This window comes from Rhinoraja longicauda, chromosome 11 (genome assembly GCF_053455715.1).
Source record: "Rhinoraja longicauda isolate Sanriku21f chromosome 11, sRhiLon1.1, whole genome shotgun sequence".
Classification (NCBI taxonomy): domain Eukaryota; kingdom Metazoa; phylum Chordata; class Chondrichthyes; order Rajiformes; family Arhynchobatidae; genus Rhinoraja; species Rhinoraja longicauda.
In genome coordinates, this window is record NC_135963.1 from 6,919,730 (window position 1) to 6,935,778 (window position 16,049).

The following is a 16,049-nucleotide window of genomic DNA, read 5'->3' on the forward strand; positions in this document are numbered from 1 at the left end:
TACAAGTAACTGCAATTAGAGAAAAATAGGAATAACAGCAATCCGTTCATGAGGAATATGCAGCATAGATTGTGGAGTAAAATATTGCAGAATTTTAAAAAATCAGCTCACCATATTTCTTTCTGCACCCCTAAGGAAGGCACTCGTGCTGCTGAAGCTGAAAGCTATTAGGCAAAAGGCCAAATTTTGGAAAGCACCCAAGTTTTCTTGGCTCTCAGCACATTGCTGTTCCTCTGCCAGCACAAGATTTAAGGACACTAATGACTCATCTTTCTATCCTGCCTCACTTTTCTGATTGAATAATCTCAAAGCTGATTCATCCAGTCAATGACACAGAAACGTTGAGGGAATGAGTGGCTTAATCCTGCTCCTAGTTTGTATGTTTAGAAGATCAGTGATGGGGAAAACGGCTAGGAGAACATTTAAATTGGTCAAAAATTGACACAAAATTCTGGAGCAACTCAGAGGGCCAGGCAGCATCTCTGGAGAAAAGGAATAGGTGATGTTTCGGATCACAACCCTTCTTCAGACTGAAAGATAGAGGTAGGGGGTGGGGGTGGGATGGAAACTGGAGGCAAGAAAATGGCAGAACAAATCAGGGCCACCAATAGTTGACCTCAGGATGGGTGGAGTCCATGTTATATTGGTCAAGCTGGAGATAAGAATTGCTTCAACAATTGTCTGTCATCATCATCGTACAGGTGGAGATGGCTAACATAGAGCAGCAAAGAGGCAGTCTTTATGATAGAAAAGAGATGTGTTCAGACTAGGGGTCAACGAGGTGACTGTGGCTGTGAGCATTCCAATTCCTCCTTAAAGAGTTGGCAATGTGAGGGAAGGAATCAGAAGCAAAGGTTACCATTCATATCAGAGTTGAGATCTCCTGGCTTCACTACTAAAATTACCACGATTGATTTGATGAAACATTCAAGGAGATTCAGGAAGTAATTAACCTCAAGTGCCCGAATTCTGGATTGGAAAATTTATTATGTCTCAAGAGCAAGGAAGAATCTCTGCAAGAACCTGAAGGCCAAGGTCCAACAGAAAGGCTGTGATTTAAGGAACAAATGGGGATGGGAAAAGTGCTGGAGGCCCCCAACTGCTGGTAACCATGACGTACAGAGATTCTTCAGTGCTGTCAAGACCGTCCATGGCCCACACGGATGAGAGCCAAAAACAGGAGAGCTATCAAGAATAGAGACAGTGGCACCTGCTGTAAATTGGACATAAACAGTCCTCAATCATGGCTTGGTCTTCAATTTCACCCGACAACAAACCAGTGCTGGAACTCCAGAATGCAATGCCAAAAGTCTCATGTTAATTGCTCATATTAATTCCCACGCACATTTCACCTTTGTCAACTCTACAATCTGACATTAGTTTCAGAGAATGTTATCTTATTGTATATAACCCCATTGACTGCAGCCGTTATTAATGAGCAGGAGCGTTTAACTATGTACCAAATTTTGCACCAATACCAAAAATATCCCACTGAGGTACCGGTTATCACCAATGGCATAGCGTAAATATAACTAGGCAAAGACCATGTGGATCTTTCACAAATTTAACTCAACAAAGAGTACTTTTGTGATCAGGGCATGCTCACCATAAACGTTCGCAAAATATTTCACTGATCACTTCAAACAAAAACTTGCCAACGGTGACTTTGAAAGTGGAAAAAAGTAATGGTTGACACAATTATTGAATTCTAATCCATTTAATCTTGAAGGAAGAAAAAGCGTACCTTTTTCTGTTCTAGCTGGGCCTCCTCTTGACAACATCGTCTGCAGTCTGGATCTAGTTGGTTGATCCCAAACTGACCAAGAAGGTCACACGAACTGCAGAGCAAGTTGCTGGAGAAGCCAAGCTCCCGGCAGGCTTCGTATGAGAAATCCGCACCACATGTAGCTATCTGCAAACAGAAAGTAATGGCTGATGACCACATCAAGAATTGACTAAAAAAGAATACACATCGTAAACATTCTCCCGGAGTGTTTTAGGGTGATCACCCGGGAGTGCTAGATTACATTTTTCACTCTTAATTATCTTGGGACTGCACAAAGCAGTATGAACAATGTCTGAAGATGGGTCTCGATCTGAAACGTCACCCATTCCTTCTATCCAGAGATGCTGCCTGTACCGCTGAGTTACTTCCGCATTTTGTGGCTATCCTATCCCATGAACAATGCAAGATTGGCTATACCTAGGTAATGTGAATCAGTGAGTGTAATCAACAAGTGGAATGAACAATCGATAAGTGAATCAACAAGTGAATTAGTAAGGGTGTCAGGGGTTTTGGAACAAAGGCAGGAGAATGGGTTTGAGAGGGAAAGATAGATTAGTTATGATTGAATGGCAGAGTAGACTTGATGGGCCAAATTGTCTAATTCTGCTCCTAGAACCTATGCACCATGAAACAAAGAACAAAGTTATTCATACAGTTAAAACCCTATTAACTCTCAAAGTGCAGTCCTAACATCTTTCAGTATGAGCTGACAATTTTTATTCTGACAGCTTGTGCATAGGTAGTAATAAATACCTCACAGAATCTGTCAAACCTGCTGATTCTGCACAGTATTTTAATTTCCAGTTTCAACATTTAGTTCAAATACATGTTAAGAGTTCTGAAGCTTTGTAAAGGCAGTTGCCAAAAAATGATTTGCATTTACATGGTATCTCAGGATTCCACAAAACACATTTAGTGGACATTTTTAGGGCAGAGATAGATAGATTCTTGATTGGTACTGGTGTCAGAGGTTATGGGGAGAAGGCAGGAGAATGGGGTTAGTAGGGAGAGATAGATCAGCCATGATTGAATGGCGGAGTAGACTTGATGGGCCGAATGGCCTAATCCTACTTCTATTCCTTATGACCATATGACCTATACCCAAGTACATTTCAATAAAGAACGTGCAAAGCAGGAACAGCATCAGCCAACTTGCAATCGCCAACAGAAAGTTTCTATAAACAACAATAGGCAAGAAAAAAACCTAAGTTCATAAATGTTGTTGGCTCTTTCGTGGTCCTCTACAGTCTTGTAGTTATTTTCACATCAGATAGGGCCTCATTTTAACCCATGGGGACAAGACCGATTCATGCGTGTGAGGGAAATGGTACAGAATAAGAGACATCCAGGGCAAACAGATCCACAGAGGACGCCATCTCTCTGGCTCTTCACACTGTCCTGACTCACCTGGAGAGACAGGGCACTTACGTGAGGATGCTATTCATTGACTATAGCTCTGCCTTCAACACGGTCATCCCCACCAAGCTCATCACCAAACTCCACCAGCTAGGCCTCAGCTCGTCGTTATGCGACTGGATCCTGGACTTCCTGCTGGAGCGACCCCAGGCAGTGAGAATGGGCCCGCACCTGTCCTCCACTATCACCCTGAGTACCGGCTCACTACAGGGCTGTGTTCTGAGCCCCATGCTTTACTCCTTATTCACACACAACTGTGTTCCTGCATTCGACACCAACACCATTGTCAAGTTTGCAGACGACACAACGGTGATCGGGTTGATCACCAACGGTGATGAAACAAAATACAGAGCGGAGGTGCAGAACCTGGCGGACTGGTGCTCTGATAACAACCTGTCCCTAAATACCACCAAGACCAAGGAGCTCATCATCAACTTCCGTAGGTCACACAACAGGGAATACGCCCCGATCTTTATCAACGGGGACAGTGTGGAGAGAGTGTCTAGCTTCAAGTTTCTGGGCACTTACATTTCGGAGGACCTAACATGGTCCACTAACACTGCTGCGCTGGACAAGAAGGCACAGCAACGACTGTTCTACCTAAGAACACTGAAAAAGTTTGGTCTACCCCAACAGCTGCTGACGACCTTCTACCGCTGCACCATAGAGAGCATCCTAACGCATGGCATCCCTGTGTGGTATCTCAGCTGCATGGAGGCAGAGTGGAAATCTATTCAGCGGGTAGTCCATAGAGCTCAGAGGACCATCGGAACACAGCTACCAGCCTTGGAGGGCATCTACAACACACGATGCCTCAGAAAAGCCACCAGCATCCACAAAGACTCTTCACACCCCTGCAACAGTCTGTTCGAACTTCTACCATCGGGCAGACGATACAAGGCTTTCTACGCCTGCACCTCCAGATTCAACTTCATCCCCAGGGCCATAGCTGCTATGAACCGGTCCTGCTGAGCTGGATGGTCACATCGCACAGTGAACCGGCACAGATCTACTTGCACTATATTCTGTTTTAAAACTGTACTAATTTGTTTCATTGGGTTGTTTAAATTAATACGGACTAGCTAATTAAATTATTGCATTGTATGGGATGCGCATTCCCAATCTCGTTATACCCCTGTACAATGACAATAAAGATATAGTGTATTGTATTGTATCACAATTATTAGCACATGAATATTAGCACTAGGAAGTTTCTGGGGAAGTAGGAGTTGTTCAGATTTGCTGGATTGCTACTCAACAAAGCTGAGGCCATTGACTTAAAGTTTGTTCATCTTGGGGGTGTTGGGAGAGGGGAATGGGGTAGTGTGGCAGTTTTAAACTAATTTGGCAGGGGTTTAGACAAAAGGGAGGAATAAAAAGCAGAAACGTGTGATTAGGACTGGGAGAGATGAACATCACCAGAACAAGAAATGGAAATATTTGAGGCTGAAACAGTTTAAGAATGAGGGGTAGGCCATTTAGAACGGGGATGAGGAAAAGTTTTTTGAGTCAGAGAGTTGTAAATCTGTGGGATTCTCTGCCTCAGAAGGCAGTGGAGGCCAATTCTCTGGATGCTTTCAAGAGAGAGCTAGATAGAGCTCTTAATGACAGCGGAGTCAGGGGGTATGGGGAGAAGGCAGGAACGGGGTACTAATTGTGAAGATTATGAATGATCAGCCATGATCACAATGAATGGTGGTGCTGGCTCAAAGGGCCGAATGGCCTACTCCTGCACCTATTGTCTATTGAAACAGGTAGAGAGTACAAGGGTTAACATAGGATCAGATACATGATCAAAATTCACAAAGAGCATTTATTATATTTGGTGAGTAACAGGTACAAATAACCATATGAGATAACATGGTTGCAACAACAACAGAGACCTGACCAATACTTCTTGGATACAAGGTTTTCAAGTAAGAATAGGTAAGTGAAATGGCAGAGTAGACCAATTAAAATTAGTGGACAGGGGATGTCATGGAACAATCAAGGACTGAATCGCTGTATAGAATTAAGAAACAAACAAAAGATAGACACAAAAAGCTGGAGTAACTCAGCAGGGCAGGCAGCATCTCTGGAGAAGGAATGGGCGATGTTTTGGGTCGAGACCCTTCTTCAGACTGGTTAGGGATAAGGCAAACGAGAGATACAGACGATGATGTAGAGAGATAAAGAACAATGAATGAAAGATATGCAAAAAAGTAACGATGATAAAGGAAAATAGGTAATTGTAAGCGGTTTGTTGGGTGAAACCAAGAAGCTAGTGCGAGTTTCGTGGGGGAGGGATAGCGAGGGAGAGGGAATGTCGGGGCTACCAGATTTAGGGAAATCAATATTCATACCACTGGGCTGTAATGTGTAAGAAGGAACTGCAGAAGCTGGTTTAAACCAAAGATAGACACAAAAATCTGGAATATACGAAAATAACTGCAGATGCTGGTACAAATCGATTTATTCACAAAATGCTGGAGTAACTCAGCAGGTCAGGCAGCATCTCGGGAGAGAAGGAATGGGTAACGTTTCGGGTCGAGAACCTTCTTCAGACCCTTCTTCAAAAATCTGGAGTAACTGGGTGACAATCCTTCTCGCCAAAGATGCTGCCTGTCCCACTGAGTTACTCCAGCTTTTTGTGTCTATCCACTGGGCTGTAAACTGCCCAAGGAAAATATGAGATGCTGTTCCTCCAATTTACATTTAGTCTTACTCTGACAATGGAGGAGACCTAGGACAGAAAGGTCTGTGTGAGAATGGGAAGGAAAATTAAAGTGTTTAGCAACCGGGAGACCAGGTAGGTTCAGGCGAACTGAGCGAAAGTGTTCAGCGAAATGATCACCTTGTCCACGTTTGGTCTCGCCAATGTACAAGAGTCCACATCTTGTACAACGGATACAGTAGATGACGTTGGAGGAGGTGCAACAGAATCTCTGCCTCATCTAAAAGGAATGTCGGTGTTCCTGGACAGAGCCGAGGGAGGAGGTATAGGGACAGGTGTTGCAAAGCACTGATTACACCACTGGGACTATTCTACAGGTTGCTGACGAGGCAGAAAGGATGTTGAGGAGCAAATACACTACTTGCAGAAGTATGCAGTTTTCAGTTTCGTTTATTGTCACGTGTTTCGAGGTACAGTGAAAAGCAAAAGCCATAGTGTAGTGATAATGGGTTTTCAATATTCCAAGTATGGGCTAGGATTGCAAAAACATAAGGGAACAAAGAACAGGAGGAATTTGTGAAACGTTTCCGTGCCATCAATGAAGACAGCATTGCTAGTCTCAGTTCTGAGAAGAGAACCAAGAGAAACAAGTATTAGCGGAACAACAATTATAAAACTGTGATCACAATATTGCAGCATTTAGAATCGCCACGGTTAAGGGTATGAATCACTTCAAGGAAAAATGTGAAATGGAGAAGGCCTGGCTTTGATGAAGTCAGAAAAGACCTGGCATCGGAATATTGGAGTCAGATTTTGTGGTCTAAACTGTAGAACAATGGGAGGCTTGTACAGAGGTATCTGGTCTAGTACAATCTCATGAGGAAACGAAAATCATGGAGGATAGTCAGAGAGAATTGCAGAATGATCATTGCAGAATGATCAAGAAATAGGGCACATAGAATGAAAGCACTTGGCAGAGAATCAAAATTGATGTAAGCATTTGCCTTCTTCACAATCCTACTCAACCCAGTCCTCTACGTGGATTGTCACCTTGCCGTGGTGGAGAAGCTTGTGTGGTCCTGAGATCCTGAGAGCGATGCCATCTGGAGTTATGCTCCTGGTAGAGTCACCCATGGCGGTAAGGTCGAGGGGGAGGTCCCTGACAAAGAGCAATCCAACCAAGACCTCAACGGTGGAACAAGTGGAGGATGATGGCTGACTTTAGTGGTGAGTCACAACGGCTGGGAAGGCGGATGAAGGCTGCAGCAGAAAACGGTCCCGGTCGTCTTGGATTCCATGCCACTGAATTCTGATCCAGATCTGTCAAGGACCGTGTGGTGGCTGTCTGTGCACCAGTCTCCCCACGTTAAACATTGTCACGCATAGGCGTCCGACCCTATGGAGAGGACAGTCATACTCGCTTCGAGTGACCGCCGATGATGACTCAACCCAGTACGCCCAGCCCCACACCCTGCACACATTCTCTCTCTCTCAATCTCTCTTGAGTATAGTAGTGGAGGTTGATTCAACAATTGTACTGAAAATGGAGGAGGGACAGAATTTGAAGGGCTAGAGGGTGACGGTGGAGACAAGATTGTTTTCAGAGCTGGTATCGAGTTGATGGGCCAAATATCTTCATTTCCGTTCTGAAGCTAAACATTTCCAAATGTGGAACACTCATTTGGCTCTGCACTCAAGCTTCAACCTTAACTTCACTGTCCAATCTCCTGGTTTAGTGAGAGAATTTTTTTTTCTAACAGACACAAATTATTACAAAAAAAGGCATTTTATAATGCAGAAGATTTTGTCCCTTCAAATGTATCATCTTGCTTTCATATTCATTACATCCGCAACAGGTTAAATTAAGAGTTATTTGTCTCCATATCTAACATTTGCTTTCATATTCAACAAACACCAATTTTCATCTATACCATGAGACTTCAGGAGCTCACATTGTTGCACTAATGGACACAATGTACTGGAGCAACTCAACAAGTCAGGCAACATCTTTGGAGAACATGGATAGGTGACTTTTCGGGTGCTGACCTGAAATATCACTTATTCATGTTCTCATGAGATGCTGCCTGATCCATTGAGTTACTACAGCACTTTGAGCCCTATTGTGTAAACCAGCATCCTCAGTTGTTTCTACATTGTTGCACTAATGTTACTTTCCATACACTTTGTATGATATATTTTATCCTTTCATTTCGTCAACCCAGCAAATGCAATACCAAAAATCAAAGTGCTGAGGATCTCAGTGGGTCAGACAGCACATGTGGAGGGAAGTGGCCAGATGATGGAACATCCCAAAGCTTAGGTTATTTATTTCCCTCCAAACATGCTGTCTGACCCAGTGAGTTCCTCCGACACTTTTATTTTGCTCAAGATTCCAGCATCTGCTGTCTCTTGTGAATCCAGATACCAATGGGCTGATGTGGGAATTATGGGAGTATAGATACAAGAGACGGCAGATGCCAGAATCTTGAGCAAAACTCAAAGTGCTGGAGTAACTTAGCAAGTCAGGCAACATCTGTCATTAGGTTTCCTGCCCGATTCCCTGACTCTTAGTCCGATGAATGGTCTCGACCCAAAATATCACCCATTCCTTCTACCCGGAGAGTTAATCCAGCATTTTGTGTCTATCTTCTGCCGTCACAAATGCTGTCTGGCACACTGAGCTCCTTCAACTCAGTTCCTCCAGCACTTTTGTGGAGTTTTTTCTCAATTGTGTGTGAATGTGTGGCATGGGGGGTGTGGTGGCTGGTCTAGAATCATTGATCAGCCATACTTATAAAGGTCTACTGCCAAGTCAATGGATATTTTTACGGCAGAGATAGATTCTTGATTAGTACGGGTGTCAGGGGTTATGGGAAGAAGGCAGAAGAAAGGTAGGAGGGAGAGATAGATCAGCCATGATTGAATGGCGGAGTAGTCTTGTGCACGAAAGAACTGCAGTTGCTGGTTTAAATCGAAGATAGACACAAAAAGCTGGAGTAACTCAGCGGGACAGGCAGCATCTCTGGAGAGAAGGAATGGGTGACGTGTCAGGTCGAGACCCTTCTTCAGACTGGTTAGGGATATGAGATATAGACAGTGATTGAGAGATATGAACAATGAATGAAAGATATGCAAAAAAGTAACGATAAAGGAAATAGGCCATTGTTAGCTGTTTGTGGGGTGAAAATGAAAACCTGGTGCGACTTGGGTGGGGGAGGAATAGAGAGAGAGGGAATGCTGGGGCTACCTGAAGTGAAATAAATCAATATTCATACCACTGGGCTGTCTAAGTGAAATACGAGATGCTGTTCCTCCAATTTGCATTTAGCCTGACTCTGACAATGGAGGAGACTGAGGACAGAAAGGCCTGTGTAGGAATGGGAAGAATTAAGGTGTCCAGCAACCGGGAGATCAGGTTGGTTTATGCGGGCTTAGTGAAGGTGTTCCGTAAACGATCGCCCAGTCTGCATTTGGTCTTGCCAATGTACAAGAGTCCACATCTTCAACAACGTAGATGGCATTGGAGGAGGTGCAAGTGAACCTCTGCCTAACCTGAAAGGACTGTCGGGATCCCTGGATAGAGTCAAGGGAGGATGTATAGCGACAGGTGTTGCAAATGCTGCGGTTGCACGGAAAGGTACCTGGGGAGGGGGTGGTTTGGGTGGGAAGGGATGTTAACCAGGGTGTTGCGGAGGGAATGGTCTCTGCAGAAGGCGGAAAGGGGCAGAGATGGGAAAATGTGGCTAGTGGTGGGCTCCCGTTGGAGGTGGCGGAAATTTTGGAGGATTATGTGTTGTATGCAACAGCTGATGGGGTGGTAGTAAGGAATAGGGGGACTGTCTCTGTTGCGACTAGGGAGAGGGGGAGCAAGGACAGAGTTGTGGGGTACCGAGGAGACACCAGTGAGGGCCTCATTTATGATGGGAGAGGGGTTCTCTAAAGAATGAGGACATCTCGGATGTTCTAGTATGGAACACTTCATCATGGGTGCAGATGCAGTGTAGACGGAGGAATTGGGAGTAGGGGATAGAATCTTTGCAGGAAGCAGGGTGGGAAGAAGTGTAGTCGAGATAGTTGTGGGAATCAGTGGGTTTATCAGTCAATAGTCTATTTCTTGTGATGGAGACTGTGAGATCAAGAAAGGGGAGGGAGATGTCATAGATGGTCCAAGTAAATTTGAGTGCAGGATGAAAATTGGAGGTGAAGTTGATGAAGTCCATGAGTGCATGGGTGCAGGAGGTAGCACCGATGCAGTCATCAATGTAACAGAGATAGAGTTTGGGGATAGAGCCAGTGTACGCCTGAAAGAGGGATTGTTCAATGTTCCCTACAAAGAGGCAGGCATAGCTGGGACCCATGTGGGTACCTATAGCGACAGCCTGGACTTGGAGGAAGTGGGAGGAGTCAAAGCAGAAGTTGTTGAGGGTAAGGACCAGCTCTGCTAGGCGGAGTAGTGTTAGTAGAGGGAAATTGGATGGTTCTGCATTCAAGGAAGAAACTGAGGGCTTTAAGGCTTTCCTGGTTGGGAGGTGTAGAGTGATTGAACATCCAGAGTAAAGATGAGGGAGTGGGAGCTCAGAAAGCAGAAGTCATTAAAGAGACTTGATGGCTTAATTCTGCTCCTATCACTTATGAACTACTGCATAGATCAAACAAACCAACACTAGTAGCTGAATTAAATGCAAATCCCACAACAACATAATGGACTAATTCCACTGTTCCGACTAGCTTCACGATCCTTCTGATTAATTTAACTGATTATATGCCTCCTTGAAGCTTCCTCTCAGCTGTCACTGAACCATTCTACGTTTCCTTATCATCGTCCCGACTTGGGTTTGTCGTTTCCCTTCCATATCTCTGTATCTCCCTCTCCCCTGCCTGTACTCTCAGCCTGAAGAAGGGCGTCGACCCATTCCTTTTCTCCAGGGATGCTGGCTTTATCCCCCCCCAGCATTTTGTGTTCTGTCTGTTCGGTGTAAACCGGCATCTGCTGTTCCATCCTGCACATAATTCTTAACTCAGTGGGTTCACGACGGCCAGTTCAGTGACCACCACCACGTCACCAAAAGCATATCCTGCTTCCTCCATCGTCGAGGCCCGCGCCAACCCAGAGCCGGAGAAATCCCCACCAAAGAACAACCCAATCCGCCCCGGCCCTGCGACATAAATCACGGAGAAAATCATAAGCTGAATATGAGCGTATTCCAACGATTATATCAAAGTATTCCAACAATTACCGCGTTTAAGAGGGAGAAGAACCACAACAGATACGCGTCCACCGCCATCTTGAACGAAAGCCCCTTCGCAGGGCACCTACCTTACCGTCGGGAGATAAACTGTCGCAAGGCATTACATTTAAGTTTTCATTATATATATATTTGATAAAATTGTTAAATTAATAAGTAATTTTTTGCTGTATTATCGTAGTTTAAAAAAAATTAAAGGCGGAGAGAGTAGACAACTCTCAAGGGAGGGAGGAAAGGTCTTCGCGAAAAGGGGGCGTGTGTTGCTGTCTCCCAAATTATTGGCGGAGGCAGCAGTCAATCAAGCGTGGGATCAGGACGATTGGTCGAGGTGAGGTCAATCAGACGGGTGAGAAGCGAATGGAATGGGAGGAAGGGGGCGGGATCGATGTGCAGGCAAAGTGGGAAAGTTGCAATTGAGTTAATGGTTGGAAGTGGCATTGTTTTCCATTTAAGGGACTTTTTCAACAATTCTACAGGCTGTGCAGCAGTGCACGGTTAGAAGTACATACAGTCTGACTGTGTTCGTTGGATGCTGCGTTTCCTACAATGCTGATCATACATTTAAAAATACTCAATTACCTGGAACGCAATTGGGAAGGCGATGGAGCGAGTGACGCAGCACGCCGGGCGGAGATTGACGCCATGTGACGAAGCACGTCGGGTGGAGATCGACGCCCTGTGATGAAGCACGCCGGGCGGAGATTGACGCCCTGTGACGAAACACGCCGGGCGGAATGAGCGCCCTCCCTCTCTCCCTCCATCCCTATCGAAGTGGGAGGGCCGTTCGGGCGAGGCTTCGAGAGGAGAGAGGAGAGAGGAGAGCGGGACGCTGAGTCCGGCCAAGACACGCTGAGAAAGATAATCGGTGTCTTTTGTGAGGGAAGGGACAACAACAAAACCCACCCTTTCCCCCCCTCAGTCTGTTTAACCCCCCCTCCCCCCCCCCCCGGGGCGAGGTACTCCACGTTTGCCCGGGATCCCCCCTCAGATCAGTTCCACGCCGACCGGCAGTGCCAGTGCCGCTTCACTCCTCATCGCCACCTCTTCCATCTTTAGTGATCTTATATATTTTTTCTTCACAGATACATATTTGAGGCTTTATTTTCTTGTTTCTTCTTCTCGCACGCACCATCCCCCCCCCCCCCCTCCCCGCGTTATGTCTTGATAATTTCATGGGGCTTCTAAGAATTATCATGCCGCCTAAATTGCAGCTGCTCGTGGTTGTGGCGTTCGTCGTTATGGTTTTGTTCCTGGAGAAGCAGATCCAGAAGCTGGAGGAGTCTCGGGGAAAGCTGGGTAAGTCTGCACACAGCAGGGTGGGCATCGAAAGCATTCCCCTCCCCTCCTCTCCAGCACTTGTCGTTAATGTAGCCTGCAACCTGGCCATTGTATTTCAAAATATAGCCTGGAATCAGCCCATTGTATTTCAAAATGTAGCCTAGAATCTGTCCATTGCATTTCAAATTTTCGCCTGCAAACTGGCCATTGCATTTAAAAATACAGCCTGGAATCTGGTCATTGCATTACAAAATTGCATCTGTGTGACTTACAGAATATAATTGCATCTGTATGGAAAAAAACACCATTGTATTTCTAAGTCATCCCTATTGGTGCTCCTTAAAAGCAGCAGCTGTTAACAATTCCGATTCTCGTTTGTGCCCCCCGTTATTCGAAAAATAGGAGTTGGGCCTGTACTTGACTAATTGCAAGAAATCCCAGCATTTACAAGGGTGTTTTGTTGTGTGCGTGTGTTTTAGGGTTGGTGTAGTTTGAATGGAAAAGCACTAGCGCATGTAGGGCTTGTTACAATAGCTAATTATGCAACTGAGTCGGTTTAAACCTGGACAATTTGGTGGAAATGTGATATATAAAGGTGTTCTTTTACAAACGGTGGGAAAGTTGCAATTGAGTTAATGGTTGGAAGTGGCATTGTTTTCCATTTAAGGGACTTTTTCAACAATTCTGCAGGCTGTGCAGCAGTGCACGGTTAGAAGTACATTTGGATGTAGTATAACACACTGCATTTGCTCTCTCGGGTGGATGTAAAAAGATACCCTGAAGAATAAGGGAATTGTCCCAGTATTCTAGTCAGTATGTGTTTCTCACCAAAACATTTCTTGTCATTTCGATGTATATGGAAGCTGACTGTGTTTGTTGGATGCTGCGTTTCCTACAATGCTGATCATATATTTAAAAATACTCAGTTACCTGGAACGCAATTGGGGCATTGTGAAGGGGATGTGAATAATTAGTATCTCTTTGTGTCATTGTGTGATGTTAGCTAATGTTTTAATAATGCTTGTTTAAGGCATGACAAATTCAGCTGGACATCTCCATTCTATCAGTGTGGTGAATTTCATCTCCCCATTTGTTTTGTAATCAAACCATTACAAAGTATTGGGTGAACCACAAAACATTTATTAAAACCCATGCAGAGTGAACAATACATAATGTTGCACTCCTCGTATCAACTTACAGACTACTAAACTAAGGGACGAGCAGGCTTTTATCAGTGGCTGCAGTCCTACTCAATCCCGGACTGGATTACACAATGGAATGTGTATCATGCATAAGATATGTGGTGAAGGTCATATTGACAGAGATAAATATGGTTGAACTACACCATTTTTCCCAACCCCTTCCCTCCCATCAATCTGACTCGTATCAGGGTTAAATTCTGTCTGCCATAGTTTTTGCCATTTTACCAACTGATTTACATCATCTAAACAGTGCCTTTTTTTTTCTTCACTCTGAAAAGCATCTCCTTTTTTTTAATGTCATCTCAAACTTGCTAATCATACCTCCTAAACTCATAACAAATCATTTAAGTTTATGGCAAACAGAAAGGGTCCTAGGACTGATCCCTTTGAAACGCCACTGATCAAATCTTCCAATCACATACAAAACCGTCACATTTCCCTCCTGTTATCAAACAAACTTGGTCCAGTTTGGCATATTCTGGATTTTCTCTAATCTTTGGAGTTTTGTGTGCAGTTCTGGTCACCCCATTACAAAAAGGATGTGGGGTCTTTGGGAAAGGTGCAGAGGAGGTTTGCCAGAATGATGCCTGGAGGTATTAGCTATGGGGAGAGGTTGGACAGACTTGGATTGTTTTCTCTGGAACACCGGTGGGTGTGCGGAGCACTTTTTTTGCGCAGGCTGGTGAGTGCCTGGAACGCGCCACAGATGTGGTGGTTGAGGCAGATGCGATCGTAGCATTTAAAATACTTTTGCATATGCCTGTGGATATGCAGAGAATAGACAATAGGTGCAGGAGGAGGCCATTCGGCCCTTCGAGCCAGCACCGCCAGTCAATGTGATCATGGCTGATAATTCTCAATCAGTACCCTGTTCCTGCCTTCTCCCCATATCCCCTGACTCTGCTATTCTTAAGAGCTCTATCTAGCTCTCTCTTGAATGCATTCAGAGAATTGGCCTCCACTGGCTTCTGAGGCAGAGAATTCCACAGATTCACAACTCTCTGACTGAAAAAGGTTTTCCTCGTCTCAGTTCTAAATGGCCTACCCCTTATTCTTAAACTGTGGCTCCTTGTTCTGGACTCCCCCAACATTGGGAACATGTTTCCTGCCTCTAATGTGTCCAACCCCTTAATAATCTTATACGTTTCGATAAGATCTCCTCTCATCCTTCTAAATTCCAGTGTCTGCTGGGGAGCCATAACCTAGTGTTTCATAATAATGATAACATCTAAATATTAGGTGTAAAAGATGATAAACTTAAAAATATGTACTTGCAAAAAAAATTACTTTTCGGGAGTATCTCCAGTAATTTTTGATTGTATATATGTCTTTCAGCATTCAGTTTGGTTTTCAGATTTCTAATTGACCATATGTGTTCCATCCTTCTCCAAGAGAGTTAGATTTAGCTCTTGGGGCTAAAGGAATCAAGGGATATGGGGAAAAAGCAGGAACGCCGTACTGATTTTGGATGATCAGCCAAGAATCATATTGAATGGCGGTGCTGGCTCGAAGGGACGAATGACCTACTCCTGCACCTATTTTCAATGTTTCTAAAACATCTGCATTCTCTGATCTTCTGCTTGGTCTTCATTATAACCTTTGTTAACTTTTACAATACAAACTTTACAATACAATACAAACTTTATTGTCATTGTGCAGTGTACAAGTACAGAGACAACGAAATGCAGTTAGCATCTTAACCAGAGTGCATGTGATGGAATAGTAAAACATATAATATATACATATATGCACAGTAGCGGTAGTGGAAATTCCGGTGAGCGAGATCAGTCACTGATGGGGTGGGTGGGTGGGTGGGGGGGGGGGGGGGGGGGGGTGGCAGCAATCACCGAAGCGCAGAGTTAAGTAAGGTAACGACTGCAGGAAAGAAGCTGTTCCTGAACCTGCAGGTCCGGGAACGGAGAGACCTGTAGCGATCTGTGGTTGGGGTGAGAGCTGTCCTTGACGATGCAGTACGCCCTTTGCAGACATCGCCTACTCTGGATAGACTCAATGGAGGGGAGTGAGGAACCGGTGATGCGTTGGGCAGTTTTCACCACCCTCTGCAGTGCTTTCCGGTCGGAGACAGAGCAGTTGCCATAACCATACTGTGATACAGTTAGTAAGGATGCTCTCGATAGTGCAGCGGTAGAAGTTCACCAGAATCTGAGGAGACAGATGGACCTTCTTTAGTCTCCTCAGGAATGTTGATTTGAATGTTTTGATGTTCTGGGCAGTGTTCCATCTGCTCCTTTTATAAATGAGCTCATTCAGATACCTTTGCCCATTAACTTTGTAATTTCATCTATTTTGGTCCCTGATCATATGCATTTTTATTGTGCAAAGGATATGGCAAAATAAATAAGGCCACATGATCTTAGATTATATAGGAGGAAAAAATATAGACTATTTTGAGGCAATGAAGAAGGCTGCAGGCAAGTTTGTGGTCTTGCCATTTGCAATTAAACAAT

The 16,049-nt window shown here is 44.6% G+C and overlaps 2 protein-coding genes across 2 annotated transcripts in view; one reads left to right on the plus strand and one right to left on the minus strand.

Moving 5' to 3' along the window:
• Nucleotides 1–11,150, minus strand: part of selenof (selenoprotein F) — a 41,123-nt gene extending 29,973 nt beyond the window's left edge. The window contains exons 1-2 of the mRNA XM_078407896.1: nucleotides 11,093–11,150; nucleotides 1,745–1,912 (exon numbers count right to left, since the gene is read on the minus strand). Coding sequence (XP_078264022.1) covers nucleotides 1,745–1,912; nucleotides 11,093–11,140 — 216 coding nt within the window. The 5' untranslated portion in view covers nucleotides 11,141–11,150. The remainder of the gene's footprint in view (nucleotides 1–1,744; nucleotides 1,913–11,092) is intronic.
• A 725-nt stretch (nucleotides 11,151–11,875) lies between these two features.
• hs2st1a (heparan sulfate 2-O-sulfotransferase 1a) overlaps nucleotides 11,876–16,049 on the plus strand; it is a 118,260-nt gene continuing 114,086 nt past the window's right edge. Inside the window, exon 1 of the mRNA XM_078408180.1 lies at nucleotides 11,876–12,397. Coding sequence (XP_078264306.1) covers nucleotides 12,274–12,397 — 124 coding nt within the window. The 5' untranslated portion in view covers nucleotides 11,876–12,273. The remainder of the gene's footprint in view (nucleotides 12,398–16,049) is intronic.